General features: G+C 38.6%; 1 protein-coding gene across 1 annotated transcript in view; it reads left to right on the top strand.

Annotated features, from left to right (window-relative positions):
- Positions 1-20,412, top strand: part of kctd16b (potassium channel tetramerization domain containing 16b) — an 84,659-nt gene extending 64,247 nt beyond the window's left edge. The window contains exon 2 of the mRNA XM_058758854.1: positions 18,577-20,412. Within this exon, the coding sequence (XP_058614837.1) occupies positions 18,577-19,037 (461 nt within the window). The 3' untranslated portion in view covers positions 19,038-20,412. The remainder of the gene's footprint in view (positions 1-18,576) is intronic.
- Positions 20,413-20,712: the final 300 nt, after the last annotated feature.

Raw genomic sequence — 20,712 nt, forward strand, 5'->3', positions numbered from 1 at the left:
CTGACTTTACAAGTATATCGGCTTATTCTCCTAAACCTAACCCTAACCTAAGAGCCTACTCTACTACTACTCTAACGAGAGTTAGATGCAAAGTTAAGCAGAATATCTAAAGTGGACTAATGAAATAAAGTGTAACCCCCTAATATTTACAGTAATGTGACCTCAGAGTTGTGATTAAAGCAAGTTAACAAGATATCCACAAGCAGAACTTAGTATTGAGTGTTGGGGTAACGTATCACAAGTAACGCAAGTTATGTAATCAGACTACTTTTTCCAAGTAACAAGTAAAGTTTTTCAAATAACATTTGCTGACTGACAGCTCTCGTGTTGCCATGTTGAGAGAAATCAGGAGTAAGTGCAGATGCGTTGTGTGAGCTGTGTGAACATGATGCTTACTGTAGTTCTATATTAAATGTAAGCATTGCACTTACACAAAACAGATTCAGTATTCAAAATGAATAAAAGCTGTGAAATGCAAATTCAGAATGTGACGCAAACCTGCAATGATTAAATATGTTAAACTGAATCTCATTTATAAACCAATGTCTTTGCTGCAGACCTTCGATGATCCAATTCAAGAATACAATTTTATTTTTTTTTTTTGCTAGAGTGGTGAACTTCTCCTGTGTCCTATTCTTCTTGCAATCCAGAATGGAAGGTTTGGTTGAGATCTCTACTGTACAAACATGAATTTGCATTTCCTTCAGCCTGAGGCTTGGTCATTTCACTTTTGGTGTAAAAGGCAACCTGGTCTCATAAAAATATGTACCTCTGCGCACTTTTTGTGCAACACCATTTTTACGTACCTTACTGCACATTTCGCCGCATTTTCAAAGAGAAATGTCCACTGAGTGGCACTAAAACACAGGTTCAATATGTGAACCCTTTTATTACGTTGATATAGGTACGTATTGCTGTGTTTTTATTACGTTGCTTCAGGTACGTATTGCGGAGGTTCAGAATTCAAATATCCGGGGACTGTCACTGAAAGATAATGCTCTATCGTGTTGGAAATATGCCCTACACCAAGCCCAACCCTAAACCTACCCGATAGTGTTGATGCAAAACTGATATAAAAACGCATTTGTAGTTGCAACTGTGCCATTTCAACTTCCTTTTACGCAGATTTGAACTGCTTTGTCGAACCATGGTTACACGGGATTCAAACCGGAGCTCCTCACCTCTCCCAGCATATTAATATTGTTTTAAAGTCATAACATGATATTATACTAGTTATTGTGTGAAAATTACGCTTTATTAATTGAAACTGTAAATTTGTGTGAAAAGGAATAAAAGGTGTCGGAGTTTTACTGCCTCTAGTGTTCATTTCTTTTGGAAACTGCAGTGATATGTACTTATTGGTACGTATTTTGCGTCTCGCTAAAAAGTGCACCCAGGTACATTTATGCCATTATACACTTATGGGAGATTTGAAAACTGATGCTTTTGAACGTTAGCATCGCACACATCCAGCTTCATATCTATGGGTTTTCATAGATGACAAGTTTGTTCGGTAGCTCACGGAGTACGGAGACGGACTTAAGAGACGAGAAGCACCGGTTCGAATCCCGTGTAACTACGGTTCGACAAAGCAGTTAAAATCTGCGTAAAAGGAAGTTCAAATGGCATAGTTGCATCAGCAAATACATTTTTATATCAGTTTTGCATTTGTTAACACTATCGGGTAGGTTTAGGGCTGGATTTGGTGTAGGGCATATTTCCAACACAATAGAGCATTAACCTTTAGCGACAGTCTATACGATATTTGAATTCTGAACCGCCGCAATACGTATCTGAAGAAACGTAATAAAAAAACAGCAATACGTACCAATATCTACGTAATAAAAACGTGCCAGGGTTCACATATTGAACCTGTGTTTTAGCGCCACTCAGTGGACATTTCTATTTCAAATTGCTGAGAAACATGCAGCAAGGTACGTAAAACGGTGTCGCACAAAAAGTGCGCAGAGGTACGTATTTTTATGAGACCAGGTTGGTTACTTTTAAAAATAACTTTCCTCAGCACTGATTGAGTTTTGCTACTTAAATGGTACTTGTTGTTTCTTTGTAGTTATTTGTGAAATTTACTAGCTTTAATTTCTCAGTGAAAATTGTTTTTATATAAAAAATTTTCAATGTCACACTGCAAACACACCCATAATATCTGTTTTGTTTGCACTTTTGATCGCTTCGTTACAGAGAATTCAGCAGACTAGTAACATTTGGTATACTTTGCTGGTACTGTTGCATTGCAAAACATTGCTGCCATTTGTCAAGGTACTTGAATCTTCTTTTATCATTTTATTAATAGCAGCTACCATTATAACCATGCACAAACATCTCTTTCTATTCTGTTTACCCACTGATTTCTTCATGGATAGCACAACACTAATGTCACCAATTTTGTGAAACACAACTTTCCAGAATGTTTTTCTTCACTGTTCCTAGTAATGATCTTAACCCTATCTGGACATCTGAATCCCTAAAAATCTTTAAGATACAGTTCAAAACTCCATCCCTTCTTGTTCTAGCTTGAACTAGTTTGAAATGTTTTATTGTTTGTTGTATTCCTCATTTGTAAGTCAATTTGGATAAAAGTGTTTGCTAAATGAATAAATGTAAACGGATAAGGCACAATCTATAATGGGCTTAATTTATTTGTGTGTTTGAGCTGAAGGATGGCATTGATTTAGCTGTCTCTTCCTGTCCAACAGGCGGTTCTTGGCCAGAATAATCTGCAGTGTGGTCCAGACTTTATGCTGCAAGTCATAAGTCTGGCTATGTGGGTCTATTGGCACCTTAACAAATTTATTGCTAATAGTTTTTTCTATGGCCGCAGATTCAGAGATTGTGACTCCTGCCAGAAACTCTGACGTGATGTACAGTGTCCAAACTCGTTAAAAAATAGTACATCAGTGACGTGACAGTGGCAAACTAAATAAATGACAATGAGACTGATTATTTGCTTGCATGGCAGTGCCGACGTTTATCTTCCCTTGCTATCTTCAGCATGTTGCCAAGGTATATGACAAGAATCAATCGGGGTCCGATGGCTCAGACACTTTCACCAGCTGTCTGATGTATTGATACGGCCAGAGTGCGAGTGAAGATGGATGGCTGGGCGGCCGGGTGGACAGATCGGGCCGGTGTGTGTTGGAACAGCAGATTGATCGGGGCTTGACGGTCGGCACATGGAGACTGGGAAGCTGTGATAGGGTGCTGCCCCTGTCAGCTGTTTTGTAGAAATGTTGATGTTTAGCAGTCAATGACTTGTGGACACACATGGGTTTAGATTAAAGCATGAATTATCTTTTCTAGTGTCACTCTTCACTGTAGCCTTAAAAAAAACTTGTGCTAATAGCATGTGTTTTATGTGTAAAAATGTAGCCAAAAACTAAAAATAACTATTCAGAACATTCATTATTTATTTATTTATTTTATTATTATTTATTCATTGTTTTGTATGTGCGTTACGTTGAGTTGGCCAAGTAATGTTTTTGTCAAATATTTAAACTTATTATTTTTAAACTCTTATTTTTCAAATATTTGAACTTATTTATTTATTTATTTATTTATTTATTTATTCAAATTTTTCTTGAATATGTAATGCATTTCATTTTATCTCATAAAAAAATTACTAATTAACTGCACTTTTTCTTATCCCAGCTTTTTGATTTTGATATTTTGCTATAAGGATGCACGGTAGTGTTTGGCATTATATATTTGTTAAGACTTTGCAGGTGATTATATTAATATTGTGCATATAACGATAATTTTAGTTCACATTTTAGCTATCGTAAAGATTGTGTAATTAAACTAATTTAGACTCTCTGACAGTTATAATAATATCTCATATATATATATATATATATATATATTAGGGCTGGGCAAGTTAACGCGTTTTTATCGCGTTATCGGCGTTAATTCATTAATTAACGCCGACAATTAGTTTATCGCGCGTTAACGTACTTTTTATTTTGAAAGTCCGTTGCTCACTGCGTTTGAATACACATAGATAGACTGTAATAATACAACCGAATACAACACAAACCATGGGTCACAGGAGGGGTGGGATGTTTATCAGTAGGCTACTGGCTGCTTGGGATGAGCGTCATCACGCGTCTCAACCAATGAAAGCATTTGTTGTGTGCCTAAGAGAGCTACAGCGCGAAACAGAAAATATCTGGTGCGGACAGAAAAATGGAAAAAGGTACCGAAATCTTAAATGGACATTTTTATTTTAAACCTCTTCCACACGGTGGAGTTGATAGAACTAAAGCTATTTGTAACCACTGCAAAGCTGAATTGTCTTATCATCGGAGTACTTCGAGTCTGAAGTATCACTTAAATGCAATGCACACCGTTGATGCCAGCAAATCACCCACCCAAACAAACAGTGGAGGAAGGCTTCGGCAGACTACATTGGATGCAGCATGTGGGAGAACTATAGATAAACAAAAGAAAGACAAGCTAACAAATGCCAGTACGAACTTTTGTTCATACAGCAGTACTTTGAAAGAATAAAATTATGCAATACACTACTTTTGATTTCATTATTGAATTTTGCGCATGCTGCGATTAATCGCAGAAAATCATGCGATTAATCGCTATTAAAATATTTAATCATTGCCCAGCACTAATATATAAATATATATATTATATTTACACAGTGGTGAGAAAAAGTTTTTACCCCTTCCTGTTTTTATTTTTTATTTTTGCATATTTGTCACACTTGAATGATTCAGATCATCAAACTAATTTTAATATTACACAAAGATAGCCCGGGTAAATACAAAATGCATTAATGTGCTTCTTCTTGAGCCACTCCTTTGTTGCCTTGGCCATGTTTTTTAGGTCATTGTCATGCTGGAATACCCATTCGCGACCCATTTTCAATGCCCTGGCTGGCTTCAATGCCCTGGCCGTACATGGCCCCGTCCATCGTCCCTTTGATGCGGTGCAGTTGTCCTGTCCCCTTAACAGAAAAAACACCCCCAAAGCATAATGTTTCCATCTCCATGTTTGACGGTGGGGATGGTGTTCTTGGGGTCATAGACAGCATTCCTCCTCCGCCAAACACAGCGAGTTGAGTTGATGCCAAAGAGTTGGATTTTGGTGTCATCTGACCACAACACTTTCACCCAGTTCTCCTCTGAATCATTAGCAAACTTCAGACAGGCTGTACATGTGCTTTCTTGAGCAGAGGGAACTTGCAGGCACTGCAGGATTTCAGTCCTTCATGGCGTAGTGTGTTACCAATTGTTTTCTTGGTGACTATGGTCCCAGCTGCCTTGAGATCATTGACAAGATTCTCCCGTGTAGTTCTGGGCTGGTTCCTCACCGTTCTCATGATCATTGAAACTCCACGAGGTGAGATCTTGCATGGAGCCCCAGACCGAGGGAGATTGACTGTTATTTTGTGTTTCTTCCATTTGCGAATAATCACACCAACTGTTGTCACCTTCTCACCAAGCTGCTTGGCGATGGTCTTGTAGCCCATTCCAGCCTTGTGTAGGTCTACAGTCTTGTCCCTGACATCCTTGGACAGCTCTTTGGTCTTGGCATTGGTGGAGAGTTTGGGATCTGATTGATTGATTCCTTCTGTGGACAGGTGTCTTTTATACAGGTAACTCCCTTTAAGAGAGTGCTCCTAATCTCAGCTCGTTACCTGTATAAAAGACACCTGGGAGCCAGAAATCTTGCTGATTGATAGAGGATCAAATACTTATTTCATTCATTAAAATGTAAATAAATTTATAACTTTTTTGAAATGTGTTTTTCTGGATATTTTTGTTGTTATTCTGTCTCTCACTGTTCAAATAAACCTACCATTAAAATTATAGACTGATCATTTATTTGTCAGTTTTTTCTTATTCTTCAAGGAATAGATCACCCAAAATTGAAAATAATAATTTACTCATCCCCATGTTGTTCTAAAGCCGAATGACTTTCTTTCTTCCATGCAACACAAAAGGAGAACGTTTGAAAAATCTTCAAATGACTCTTTTATATAGAACAACAGTTCAAAGTGACTGTGACTGTGACTGTCAGGCTCAAAAAAATGACTATATTCCAATTCTTCAGCCATTCTCCTTTTGTGTCCAATGTAATAAAGAAAACTACTTTGCTTTGCAACCACAATAAGGGTCGATAAACAATCATAGAAAATACTAACCTTGGTGATGCAGAGTAAGGATGTGCACATCGGTACTCACAAGCTGCTTACCTTTAAAAAATATTTTGATCAAAATTATATTAATAAAAAAATATGTGGGTTATTTCACCACTTTCAAATGTTTTAATTAGTTTTCATAATTATTGTGCTAAAACACCCTGACATATTTTGTGGACTTATGTCACATGACTGTAATAAGTGAGTGTACAATACCATGCACAGAGACACTCACTTCCGCATTAAACTGAGATAGATGGACAAAATGGCAGAAAGGAAGTGTAGTTTGGTGTGGTGGCACCTGTTGAAAAATATGCAGCAATATGCAATGCTATATGATACATGGTATTTTAGTTTATTTTATTCACATTTATATTAAAATATATCACTTTATTCTTAATAATATTACTATTTCTGTAAAATACAAGATTATTTTTACACCTATTGGTACACAAAGTTTTATTTAATATATATATATACAGTATATACAGGCCCGGCACCAGGATGTTATAGCTGGGGGGGCATTTCAATCCCACGGGGGGCACCACTTCTTATATGCGCAATGACAAAACAGACACAGGCGCCTGCGTGCACACATACAAAAGTTAATAGTTTTTTAAAGTAAAGTTTTAAAAAAATGTTTTAAATGTTTGCTGCATGAATTAAAAATAACTTTTATAAAATTGCATTTTTGAGAAAAAAAAAAAAAGGGTAGGCTAAGGCCAAGTCACATTTTATTATTGCATTCATGAATAGCCTAATGTAAAATGCTGGTAAATAAAGCTAAATGTTTACTTACATTATAAATACAGATAAACATTTCTAAAAGCTTTTTTAGTTGTTCTCACTTGATGATGAATCCTTTAAATTTAACGGTATTCAGAAAACTAATGAAAAATAGTAGGCTATAAGTAGCTAGTTAAACTAATCCTTTAAATTTTAAGGTATTCAGGACAGAGCAACATAAATATCAGAAAATATACGCAGCTATACAATTAAAGGACAAAGTTTTACATATGCCATTATAGCCTAATTTGTGTTTGATTTTTTAATTGTATACAATTATAAAATAAAACGCAAATTATAATCGGGCCTGTTTTAGGCTTTTCCATTTTTTTATATTTTAGACGGTGTCACGGTGATGAGAAAAATGACTCGCCATCTCCTCATTGTACGTGCCTTTAGAGAGAAATGCATCTTTATGGATTACATAATGAAAGGGTTTTTACTTTCGATTTGAATTATTTCGTTTTAAAATGGTAATTTAAAGCTTTCTATAGATATATTTATCATATCTGTGAGTCAGTTTCGCTGAGTTTCGGTTCATCATTGTGAAGCGCTCCTGTTCAAGACCGGCAGAAAGTGCATCCTCTATTTTCCTATTTAGGCTATTTTATAAAGGTACAACGTTTTGTTGATATTGTGAATGCACACAAATAAAAGTAGACCCTTTAAAGTTCCGAATGATGTATTTCTCTTACGATAATGAGCAACATTTACGGTGTAGGCCTGTTTTAAGTTGTTTCTACTGTAAGAAAAAAATGCAAGTGATCGTGCTGGCGCCTCCATGTCCTGCAGAGCGCGCTTCAGCTTACACTCTCCTCACAAACTGTTGGATATGCGTCTAACAGCGCACATTTATATAGATTAAACATTTAAACTAACATTGGGATATGCTTGAACTGTTTTATATCTAAAGATTTTATTTTTTGGCAAGTCGTGATGATTTGATACGGCTAAATTAATCAAACACAGTCTATGATTAACTCACTGCTGCTCCTGGCTGCTTGGTCCTTGCTTAAAAAAATGCATTTAACGAACAAAAAATGCTCCATTCGTTTTTCTAAATTAACTTTAGAAAAACTTTTCCATTACATACAAAACTGAACTATTTTAATAACAGTAGCTAGTCTGTTTTGGGAGAAGGGGAAGACGGGCTCAGGTAATTCTGATAAGTGCGTACCCACGGAAGAAATCCTACAGGCGCCCCTGATTGCATTAATATAACTAGAATTTTTACAAGAGTTTGTTACCATTTTAAAGCACGACATGAAATATGGTGAGTCTGGTAAATCGTTAATTAGAGGTCATCAGAGCTCGTGCAGCCAGCAGCGCCACAGAAACTGCGATGACCGTAATAAGTGTCTGCTCGAATCGCTCTTGCTGTTGCCTACTTTGATGACACACACTGCTTCAAGTCAGACGCTGATCGATCCGCGCAAATCAAAATGCATCATATGCGCTCAGACGGTGCGCACATGCTCCTCAAAATAATCATCTATTCCCGATCTAAATAAAGTTGGTTAAGAAAACTGGGGGGGGGGGCACAAATTCTTTCTGGGGGGGCAGTGCCTCAATACTATTATATACATTAACGAACTTATTCAGTATTTACCCATGCCCGACTACATTATTCGCTGAGGCATTTTTAAAAGCATGGCATTTGTCAATACTGCTTTGGCGCATCCTGTTAATTCCGTTTAGACAAGAAAATTGGCCACCAGCTGATTTAGCTGTTTTGCCAAGTCAGGGCCCATTTTTCAAAACACCAATTATGAGGCCTCGACTCATCGATCAAAGGTCCCTTTTTATACTGAGTGACACAAATTAATTCCAGAGCAGACTCTGCCACATAATGAAAAGCGCAACTTCCTATCATTTTTGTTGATCCTCTTACTGTCCCAATAAAGATAGGTCTTGTTTTAAGCACTATGGATATTAATTGGCATATTGTCTCCCACGGTTGTTATTGCATAAAGGACTCAGTGTGTTTTCATTTTAAAATCATATTTATACTTCATCACATATGCTTGAGGTGGATCCCTAGAGGTTTGATGTGTTGTTTGCAACACAGCACAACTGTTTTATTGCAGTGTTGGCAATACAAGGTCTCTATTGCTGGTGTGGGATCAATAGCGCTACCAAATAGTTTCACTGCAGCAAATGAACATCTTTCTGGCACTTACAGCATGATTATACACCCTGTGAACCTTGTTAATTCTTAATAGACTACGAATAAAAGTTCAAAATATATTTATAGCTGACATTTTGTGATTCTGTGATGAAAATTAAAGTTGAAGGTGCAACAGATGTACTGATCTGTTAATGACATCTAATAACTGATTACATAAATAGGTTTAATCTCTTTTAAAATCAAAGGGATTAAAGTATATATAGTGATAGTATGTACTATATGTTCATATTATATATATTTATCCACTAACATTTATCCACTGAGTTCAGATTGTAGGATAATCTTATATGCACACTACTGTGTTTCATGTTGAAAGATGATAATTTGACAGTGAAGGTCTGTACTCAGCAAATCTAGATTGCTAAATGTGAACACAACTGCACAATTACCTTTTATATTATATTTAATTATAACTATGTGGCTCTGACTTTGTGCATAAACATTCATATAGGCGGCTAATGGGTTTGATCAAGTGCCGCCACTCTCGCTGTGAATCATTTTTGACACCCCGACTTTCATTTGCATAATTAAATGCAAATGGATTGAGGTTGCATAATTAAAAATCTGACATGGATCAGTGTTGTGAAATAGCGTGGATCAGTGTGGTGGAGAATAACAGACATAGTTCATCAGTGACAGGCCTTAGAAAACACAGCCTGTGTAATTGGCTTCACTCTGTTAGGTGAATAGAGCTGAATGTTGTCTGTCTCACACCCCTGATTGTAGTGCTTTGTGGCTGACATAAAAGCATACAGTATGTTTTTGTGGAGCAAGCCTTATTACACTGGTGCTAAGATGATCTCTGCTTTCAACACAGGTTTTCCGGAACACTGTAACACTATTTCCAGAATAACTTCGTTTTACTTGCACACATGATGAGACAATAATATAGCAACCCAGGCTCATTGGAAATATATCAGGGCTCCAGACTGCGACCAAATGGTGGCATTTTGCGACCATTTTTTCTGCCGGTGCAAGTACATTTTGTGTGCAGTCGCACTGGCGCGACCACCGCGTTGTTCAACTCTCGCTGCTATTTCTGTTGCATATGAGAAACATCAAACGGCAAACAAAACAAAAGCGTAACAAAATCCTTCTACTCGTTTGAGCTGCGCAGCGGGACCGTTTATCAGCTCGGGCCACGACGCTAACAAACTTGTCTGAGCTCAGAACAGCTTTACTCGGGTACCAAAGTTGATTTCGCAACACTGTTACAGCACAGTGCTGCAAGATCCAGCAAGAAGTGTTTGAATTCGCCGCAGAATGAATAAAGGTTGCTGTGAGATCTAGTGAGAAGCATGCAAATTCTGCACAGAATTCTCTGTTACAAACAGATCAAACAGCGCTGACGTAGAAAACAAGAAGCAGTAACACTAACTGTAACCATGGATGACCAAAATAAACTTGTGGTGAACAAACATTTGTAAAATTAAAAAAATACATTAAACCTGTAGATGGCAGCAGATGAGCACTTATTTGCTTATTAGACATTCATTTATACTTTTTCCTTTATATTTTGAAATTATAAAATATCAATTATAAAATCACTAGGCTATTATAAAATATAAAATCATTAAGAAATCAGATTTTGACAGAGTTTTGCTCTTTTTTGTCTATGAAGTAAGAAAAATCACAAAGTGCTTTTCTTCAATTTGCAACTAAATCGCACATAATCACTGAAGTTGTTGGACAGTTCCATATAAGACTACAGAAGAATAATGGTACATTTAATAAGACTACAATGTACTGTATACCTTTTCTACATATAAAAAAAAAAAAGTTGTTGACATTGTAAGCTTCCCAACTCAAGCTTAGTGCTTTACTGTTAAGTGTGCATAAACATGAAATTAACAAGAAATTAACATGTAATATTATTAGTAAATTCACTTATTAATGCAAAACAATAGTAATTTATTATATATATATATATATATATATATATATATATATATATATATATATATATATATATATATATTATATTAGGGGTGTCAACGTTAACGCATTAACGCATGCGATTGTAACGCGTTAATATTTTTTTAACGCAAATTAATCGTTTGATAAGGTTTGACCCCAACTTCTTCCCGTCATCGCAGCGCGGAAGGTCATCTATCATTGTGTGATGAGGGTACAGCGAACCAGTGTTGCCAGGGTAACGGCACAAGTGGGCTATTTTGAAAATACAGTCGTGGGAAAAATTACAGAGCCGTGGTTTGCGGTTTTTTGGGCTACTTTTATAATGTACCACGGCCGCCCAAGGTATACGTATATAGACAAATAAAAATTAAAATAGATCCTTTTACTAATGTGTATTATACTTGGAATGTATCCCCGGCAACTTAAGAACGGAGAGGCGGTTGTAACATCACAAACAACGTGAGTTTCAGCCAGAGCATAAATGTTAAGGCTTTTACACAGCAGAAATAAACATGACAACAGCCACTATAGATTATATAAGATAATAAACACACTATTCCAATAGGATATTTGAATGTGATTTTCTTGGAAGGAATGTGTACATCTGAAATGCTAATTTGGGCAGCGACATAAAAGGCTATAAATAGCATATTTTAACAACAGTAAACGACCAAATTCCACATGTGATCGCAAAAGGAAGTTATTACAAACACTCGATGGTGGTTTGAAGTGAGTTCTGAGTAAAAGCGTACTATTAATCTCATAAATTATCTTATGTAACATGATGCTAATGTTAGCTCTAATGCAGCTGCAGAACAGGTCAAATTCTTCCTTATAATGCATTTTGTCATAATACTTCATGTAAGGTCACAAGAAATGTTTTGTTGTATTTATTTAGAAATACTTTTGATAATAGTTGGGTAAATGTATACTGGGATTGAAGCGATGTGGCTTGGTAAACGTTTTATTGCCAGTATAAAGGCTGATAATGGCTGAATAAAAACAAAAGAATAATGATAAAATAATTATAAGGATTATGTCTCATACCTGGCGGAAGTGTGAAAGGTTCTGTTTCCTTAAACTAGTTTATCATGCATTTCTTTTTCAACACATTTACAGGTAAATCCTTGTGTTTTAAATTTGCGATTAATCATGATTAATCACAGTCCATGACAGTGATTAACGCGATTAAATTTTTTAATCGACTGACAGCACTACTATATATATATATATATATATATATATATATATATTTATCTCCTCTGAAAGTAAAAGAATACTGCACATTGTAATTTCTATGAGTTAACTCTATTTATTATCAAAATATTTGTCAGTAATACAGTTAAAATGGGGAAAATATGTTATCGATTGCTGTTGTAGGCTGATTTAAGGTGTGGCCCTAAATTTTCTGCTTGTGCTCCTAAAACTTTTCAGTCAGGGGCTACAGAGCTCCTAGTAAAAATAGTTAGTCTGGAGCCCTGTATATGGTCAAGGTGACGTTTCTGCAACACCGTTATTATGTACCTTACATTTCGCGGCAGTTGCAAAGTGAAGTGTCCAGTGAGTGGTACTAAAACGTGCGTTCAATACATGTCCATGGCCACGCTTTTATTACTTTTGTACAGGCATGCAGTGCTCAATTTTTATTACGTAGCTTCAGGTATATATTGCGGCTGTTCAGAATTCAAATGTCCGGGGAGTGACGCTAAAAGGTTAATGATCTGTCGTGTTGGAAAATAACAACCCCCCTACACCAAACTCAACCCTAAACCTACCCTATAGTGTTAACAAATGCAAAAGTGATATAAAAACGCATTCGCTGATGCAACTGTGCTATTTTAACTTCCTTATACATGGGTTTGAGCTGTTTTGTTGATCTGTACCGTAACGCAGCTTTCAGAATCAGAATCAGAATCAGAATTAGCTTTATTCGCCAGGTGTGCGCAAACACACGAGGAATTTGTTGTGGTTTTAAGGTGCTCCTGGTACATACATACATACATACATAAATACACATGTGACATGAGAACAGAAAAAACATTTAAATAGTAAGACTTAACAATGGATAATAATCCTAATAATAATAAGTATGAATCTGGAACAGTAGATTTATGTACAGATTTGTGCATTATTTACTCTATATACAGCTGTATAGATAAACATATGTATGTGTATTTACATAATACTTGAGAGGAGGCAATAATTAAAGATGGAGAATGAATTACAGAATGAATTACAGAACACAGGTAATGATCCACGTGTTAGCTATTTAAGCTGGAGATGGCATGGGGAAAAACTGTTTTATGCCTAGATGTTCTAGTGCACAGAGATCTGTAGCGTCTGCCTGAAGGGAGAAGTGAAAACAAGTTGTGTCCGGGGTGAGAGGGGTCTTTGATGATGTTACCTGCCCGTTTCTTCACTCTGGAGTTGTACAAGTCCTGAAGGCTGGGCAGGTGCACACCAATGATCTTTTCTGCTGTCCTAACAGTCCGTTGAAGTCTTCTTAAATCTGATTTGCTGGCTGACCCAAACCAGACAGTTATGGAGGAGCACAGAACCGACTCAATAACAGCTGAATAAAACTGTTTCAGCAGCTCCTGTGGCAGGTTGAACTTTTTCAGCTGACGAAGGAAGTACAACCTCTGCTGGGCCTTTTTCACGATGGAGTCAATGTGATTGTCCCACTTCAGGTCCTGAGAGATGGTGGTGCCCAGGAACCTGAATGACTCCACTGCAGCCACAGTGCTGTTCATGATGGTGAGTGGGGGGAGAGGAGGGGGGTTTCTCCTGAAGTCCACTATCATCTCCACAGTTTTGAGCGTGTTCAGCTCCAGGTTGTTGTGACTGCACCAGACAGCCAGCTGCTCAACCTCTTGTCTGTAAGCAGACTCGTCGCCGTCGTAGATGGGGCCGATGACTGTGGTGTCGTCTGCAAACTTCAGGAGTTTGACAGAGGGGTCTTTAGAGGTGCAGTCATTTGTGTAGAGGGAGAAGAGCAGTGGGGAGAGAACGCAGCCCTGAGGAGCTCCAGTGCTGATGGTGCGGGTGCTGGATGTGTGTTTTCCCAGCCTCACTAGCTGCTGCCTGTCTGTCAGGAAGCTGGTAATCCACTGACAGATGGAGGTGGGTACAGAGAGCTGAGTCAGTTTGTTCTGAAGGGTGTCTGGGATGATGGTGTTGAAAGCGGAGCTGAAGTCCAAAAACAAGATCCTTGCATAAGTCCCTGGTTTGTCCAGATGTTGCAGGATGTAGTGCAGTCCCATATTAACTGCATCATCCACAGATCTGTTTGCTCGGTAAGCAAACTGTAGGGGGTCCAGCAAGGGTCCAGTAATGTCCTTCAGGTGGGCCAACACCAGTCTCTCAAATGACTTCATGACCACAGACGTTAAGGCAACAGGTCTGTAGTCATTAAGTCCTGTGATTTTTGGTTTCTTGGGTACAGGGATGATGGTGGAACATTTGAAGCAGGAGGGGACTTCACACAGCTCTAGTGATCTGTTGAAGATCAATGTGAAGATGGATGATAGCTGGACAGCACAGGCTTTGAGGCAGGCTGGAGAGACACCGTCTGGGCCTTTGGCTTTCCTTATCTTCTGCTTTCTGAAGACTTTGCATACATCATCTTCACAGATCTTGAGTACAGGCTGAGAAACAGTAGGGGGGAGGGAGGGTGAGGGTGTGAATGGCTGTGCTGTGAGACGGTCGGAGCTGGTGTGGGGTGTCAGGCCAGTCTTTTCAAACCTGCAGTAAAACTCGTTCAGGTCTTCAGCCAGTTGTTGATTGGCCTCAGTGCTGGGGGATGGGCTCTTGTAGCTGGTGATGGCTTTCAGGCCTTTCCACACTGATGTAGAGTCATTGCTTGAAAGCTGTTTTTTTAGCTTTCCAGAGTAGTTTAATTTTGCCACTCTTATCTCCCTATTCAGTGTGTATTTTGCCTGTTTGTACAAGGCTTTGTCCCCACTCCTGTAGGCGTCCTCTTTGGCCTGGCGGCTGTTTGAGTTTTGCACTGAACCAAGGTTTGTCATTGTTAAATGTTAAATAAGTCCTGGTGGGTACACACATGTCCTCACAGAAACTGATGTAGGACGTCACGGTGTCAGTAAGCTCGTCCAGATCAGTAGCTGCAGCCTCAAAAACACTCCAATCAGTAAGTTCAAGCAGGCCTGTAAAACCTGCTCTGCTTCAGAAGTCCATCTCTTTACAGTTTTACTACAGGCTTAGCAGATTTGAGTTTCTGCCTGTAGGCTGGTAGGAGATGAACCAAACAGTGATCAGAGAGTCCCAGCGCTGCACGGGGAACAGAGTGATATGCATCCTTTAAGACAGTGTAGCAGTGGTCCAGTATATTTCTGTCTCTGGTGGGGCATGTGATGTGCTGTCTATATTTAGGCAGTTCACGGGTGAGATTAGCTTTATTAAAATCACCGAGAATGATAATGAAAGAGTCCGGATAACACTGCTCTGTGTGTGTGATTTGATCGGCCAGCAGTTCTAGCGCCGCGCTCACGCGCGCGTCAGGAGCAATGTACACACTCACCAGAATAAACGAGGAAAACTCCGCGGTGAATAAAAAGGCTTGCAGTTAATAAAGAGAGCTTCCAAATTTGGGCAGCACATCTTCTTTAAAACTGTCACGTCTGTACACCAGCCTTCGTTGATATAAAACATAATCCACCGCCTCTCGTTTTCCCGAGGACTCGGTGACGCGGTCTGCTCTGAACAGCTGGAAGCCCGTTAGATGAAGCGCTGTCCGGGATGGCTCCGTTCAGCCAGGTTTCCGTGAAGCAAAGCGCAGCGGAGTTTAAAAGTCCTTGTTTGTGCGGGTGAGGAGTTGTAGTTCGTCTGATTTATTTGCCAGGGAGCGGAGATTCGCCAGATGAATGCTCGGCAGCGGAGTCCTAAACCCCCGCTGTCGGAGTTTCACGAGCGCGCCGGCGTGCTTCCCTCGCCTGGATCGCCTGGAGCGCTTGTATATGAACGCAGCTCCTCCGATTAAAATGTCCAGTAAAAGGTCTGAATGCTCAAATGTAGGCAGAAAGTTATTTGGTGTGCCGTTTCTGATGTCCAGGAGTTCGTTTCTAGTAAAGCTGATCGGGAAAAAGTTCACCTCACAAGTGCAACACTATATCGCGTGCAACACTATATCGCGTGAGCTACTGAACAAACCAACTGATAGAAAGCCCATACATGTGAAGCTGCATATGTGATGCTAACATTCAAAAGTATCAGTTTTCAAATCTTTTCAAATCAGCATGTTCAAATCAACATAATATTCTGTCATAAGTAATTGTGTGAAAATTAGGCTTTATTAATCTAAACTCTGGCTCTGTAAATCATACTTTGTGTGAAAGGGATTAAAAGTTGTCAGAGTTTTGCTGCGTCTAGTGTTCATTTCAACTGGAAACTGCAGCGATTCGTACGTATAGGTTTTAAGTTTTGTAGAAATGTAGGTAGAGGCACATATTTCCATTTAGCCTGAATAGTAATATAGCATACTACTGTTGGAAACAGTCTTGTTGGCAACACTAGCTCTTTCCACCATTGTTTTTGCATTTATTTTAAGTAAAAATAAAGGAAATGTTCAAAAAGTGGAACTAAATATGGTAGGAGGTAGGGGTGTGCCCGAAGCTGAATACCTTATTCGGAAAGGCACGGATATTGGCTTCAAAAACTAATAATTCTGCCCGAATATTCGGCTGAGGCTGCAGCACACTCTGGTGTTTGCTAGGTAACAGGTGAGCCAGGGGATCAGCGCGATATTTTACACAAACCTCTAAAGTTACGCAATAATGAGTGTGTGAAGTGAATGAATGTAAATTTTATGAATGAAAAGAGTGCAAATCAAACACGTCATTGCTGTTGCCTCTCCGTGCATCTCTCAGAAATCAGAGCTTGGCAAGAGTAATACCAACTAATATAATACATCATGCAAGTTCTACTATTTATGTATATTTAAAAGGCAACGATTTAAACCTTATAGGCTACGATATGATACACGAATGAATTTACACACATTTTTTTCCCATACTTTTCCAGACCTGCAAATTAATTAAGTGAAATACTTTTTAAACTGCGCAGGAGCCAAAAGAAATCATGTTGTTTTACATAAACCTCTAAAATTACAATGCAGTAACAAGTGTGTGAGGTAAATGAGTGTAAACTCTATGAATGAAATAAGCAGATAAAATAGCAGTATTGCGCTTGCCTTTTTCCATGCATTTCCTGGAAATTACTTAAATCACTTTCCATATTTCTAAACTGCATAGGAACCCTTACTGTTTTAATTAGAAGATACTTATATATTTATTTATCAGTTCATGAAATGTCCCCAAAATGGGACTCGAACTCGCGTTCCCCGAAGCACAAACGCACTACATCTCGAAGCACTGATCCGACTGTTAGAAGATATTTAAATAAATGTTATAATCATAAAATATATATATATATTTTAGTTAAACACGGCATATTTGTTCAGTGATAACTCAAAAAAAAGGCTGTAAAACCATAGACATAACGGTCTTATCAAGTATAACTGTACGAAGTTTCGGTTCAAGCTCCGCCTACTTCTGGTTTTATCCAAATACAAATACAGATGTGAATAATTTTGTGATTGTTACAGATACAAATACAGATACAAATACTAGCTTTGCTGCACACCCCTGGTAGGAGGTATTTAATAGGCCTATAAGACCACATTTACACTGCAGGTCTTGATGAGAGGTCTTCGTCCTCCATTGCGCCATTGAAAAGAGTAATGTGATCACAGATGGTGTCCACCTGAATTGACTTCATTCACCAATGTCGCGTTTTTAAAAGGTGCAAGACTCGTGGCAGATTCAAATACACATATCTGACTCATTTTCAGATTTATTTCCACATATTAATGAGGCATGAAACCAAACTGAGAATATCGGAATCCATGTGCTTTTTTCCTGTTTCCACGTTTGTGTAATCTGATCTGTGCAAAATAGGTGGAAATATATTGGAACTGGGTCACTTGAACCATGTAATATAAATGTGGCCTAATTGAAATGGATGCTTTGTTCTCATGCATGCAGCCCATATTGTTACCACGTCCAAAACTATTGTTCTTTTCCTGGACTTTTATTAATGAACAGGTTCCATATGGTTAGGGGTAGAAGCAGGGTTGGGTTCTAGGGATAGAGAGAAGTAAGTTCTCAATAGCCGCTTTTCCACAGTCAGCGGGCCAAAAAGCCCTTGCCATTGATCACGAGGAGGCCAGATCAAGCCCCGGAAGTGACAGTGGAAACCCATCTGGCCTTGACACGCACTAGAACTTGGCCCGACAGTGGAAATGCGGCTAATAAAGTAGCATCCATTTGAATATTTATTAAATAAAATCATATAGACTGAAAATCGGTTGGACAGAACGCTACTGTGTACTACACATGGCATATTATACAGCAGTATAGCAGTACACTAGTATTCCATACACATAGTCCATGTCACCCTTCAGGCCTTGAGTGAACTCTTCTCTTCTCTTTTCCAGGTGGCCCGTCTCGCTGGTCATCTCCACCTTGTGACTGCTGCTGCAAGGGTCACAAAGGTGAAGGCGAAGGTGAGAGTGGAACCTCCTTCAACGAACTCTCCACCTCCAGCTCAGAGAGCCACTCCGAGGCCAGCTCCCCACAAGGTACCGTCATCCGTGGGCCGGTCAGCCGACAGACGCACGTGCAAACGTTGGACAGGCCTCCCAAGAAAGGCCCCGTTCAGCATCTCCTGCAGCAGCAGCAGTCCGAGCAGCGTCGCAAGAGCGACCTACTCCGGACGCTCACCGCAAGTTCCCGGGACACCAGCACCTGCAAGAAGCGGCCAGCGAAAGAAAAGTTGACTGTGGAAGAGGAGCTGGAGAAGTGCATCCAGGACTTCCGCAAGATCAAGATTCCTGAGCAATTTCCCGAGCGCAAGTACATGTGGCAAGCCGACCTCCTGCGCAAATACCGTCTTTGAGGAACGCGCAAGCTACAATAGCATACGTGTTCACTACTAATACTACAACTACTATTGCTAGTACACACCACACTTCTACTGCCTCTGACTTGTTGTCAATGTTGCTCAATAACCCGAGCAACCACTTCATCTGCTCGAACGCTAATTGTTTACTTGTAAACACCTACATTTTTGTAGAGTTCCAGAGAGACACAAGTGTTTTCGAAAGACGCACAACTACTTGTCTCTTTGGTTTCGGTCTCCCTTGCTGAGTTACACTTTGTGTGTAATTGTGTTTGTTACAACTGAATTTTTGACCTCGGTATGTTAGTGTCACGGCGATTGAGTTGAGGTGGCCCAGAGGTTGAAAGATGAATGTGTATCCACCTCATAAATAATGCATGTGGTCCCAACTGTGCCCTTTCTAAGAATAGCCACTGCCTTGGCGGATGTGAGAGTGGGTTTCCATTTCAGCACACTGAGAAATACAGAAGACCATGGAGCCGACCGTGTTCTCCCTTTTTCGGATTCTCCACGTTCCATTTTCATATCTCACCCAAGCTACAATCAAAGACCCCTCCGCATACAGTCACGGCATAAAAGGGTTGTGGGTGGAAACTCAATACCATCACATAAAGGCTTTGAAACTGCTGCCTGCAACATATTGATTTAAACATGATATTCCAAATGGGAGTAGATGATGGCTTACTCCTGAGGTCAAAGGTTAAATATGGAAAGTTTGGACAATTCATGACAATAACATGAAAGGGTTAGGGTTATATCCTCGAAGCAATCACACATTGATCAACATGAACATAGTTTAGGGTTGTGCAATCGTTTTGCTGAACACATTTTACTGTTCATTCCATCACTAATAATAGTGAGCGAATATGGGAAAGGAAAGCTTAGATATATTTTGTTTAATTTAACTTTTAACATTTTGCAAGGATTTTCAAGGATTTTCGAAACCAATATAAGCACCATAAGTTGCTGCTACTGAATTTATTTTAAAACTATGCTAGACAGACCTCGGTGTAAGGAGAAAGGATTAATAGCTTACAATAACATTTAAATAAAAAATAAAATAATGCCACATATTTATTTTCAAACTGTTAAATTACAATTGATATTTATGGAAGATGAAAACATTATCTGCCTCTTTATCATTCATTTTCACATATTTCTTTTTTCACTACTTTCCTATACTTTATACCTTAACTGTCTAAGATGAACAGCCTTAAACTGAGTTTACCTTAAAAATGCTTTTAATGTTACATAATTAATTACAAAAATGTGACTAGATGTTCAAAGAGAGGCACGTATGTTTGTACAGTACATCACATCTTCACAGATTTTATGTATAAGATGTGAACCTTTTGATTTGAATTGCAGTCTGTGTACTGATGCATCTACTGTTAACAAATATATATATATATATATATATATATGCAGTATATATATGAAATATATATATCATTAAAAATAATTAAAACATTACATTAATTTTCAGGTTTCCGATAATAACCCAAATGTATTACCATAAATAAAAAAGATGTCTTTAATTTCACTACACTCTGTGAAGTTTTAAAGACTCCTCATGCACGCTTGTGATGAATTCGATTCAGAACGGTTTGAGGGGTAAATGACGGAAATGGTCTTGCAAACTGTCTTTTCTCAAAGTAGCCCTTTGAATTGG

Source organism: Onychostoma macrolepis, chromosome 21, assembly GCF_012432095.1.
Source record: "Onychostoma macrolepis isolate SWU-2019 chromosome 21, ASM1243209v1, whole genome shotgun sequence".
NCBI lineage: Eukaryota > Metazoa > Chordata > Actinopteri > Cypriniformes > Cyprinidae > Onychostoma > Onychostoma macrolepis.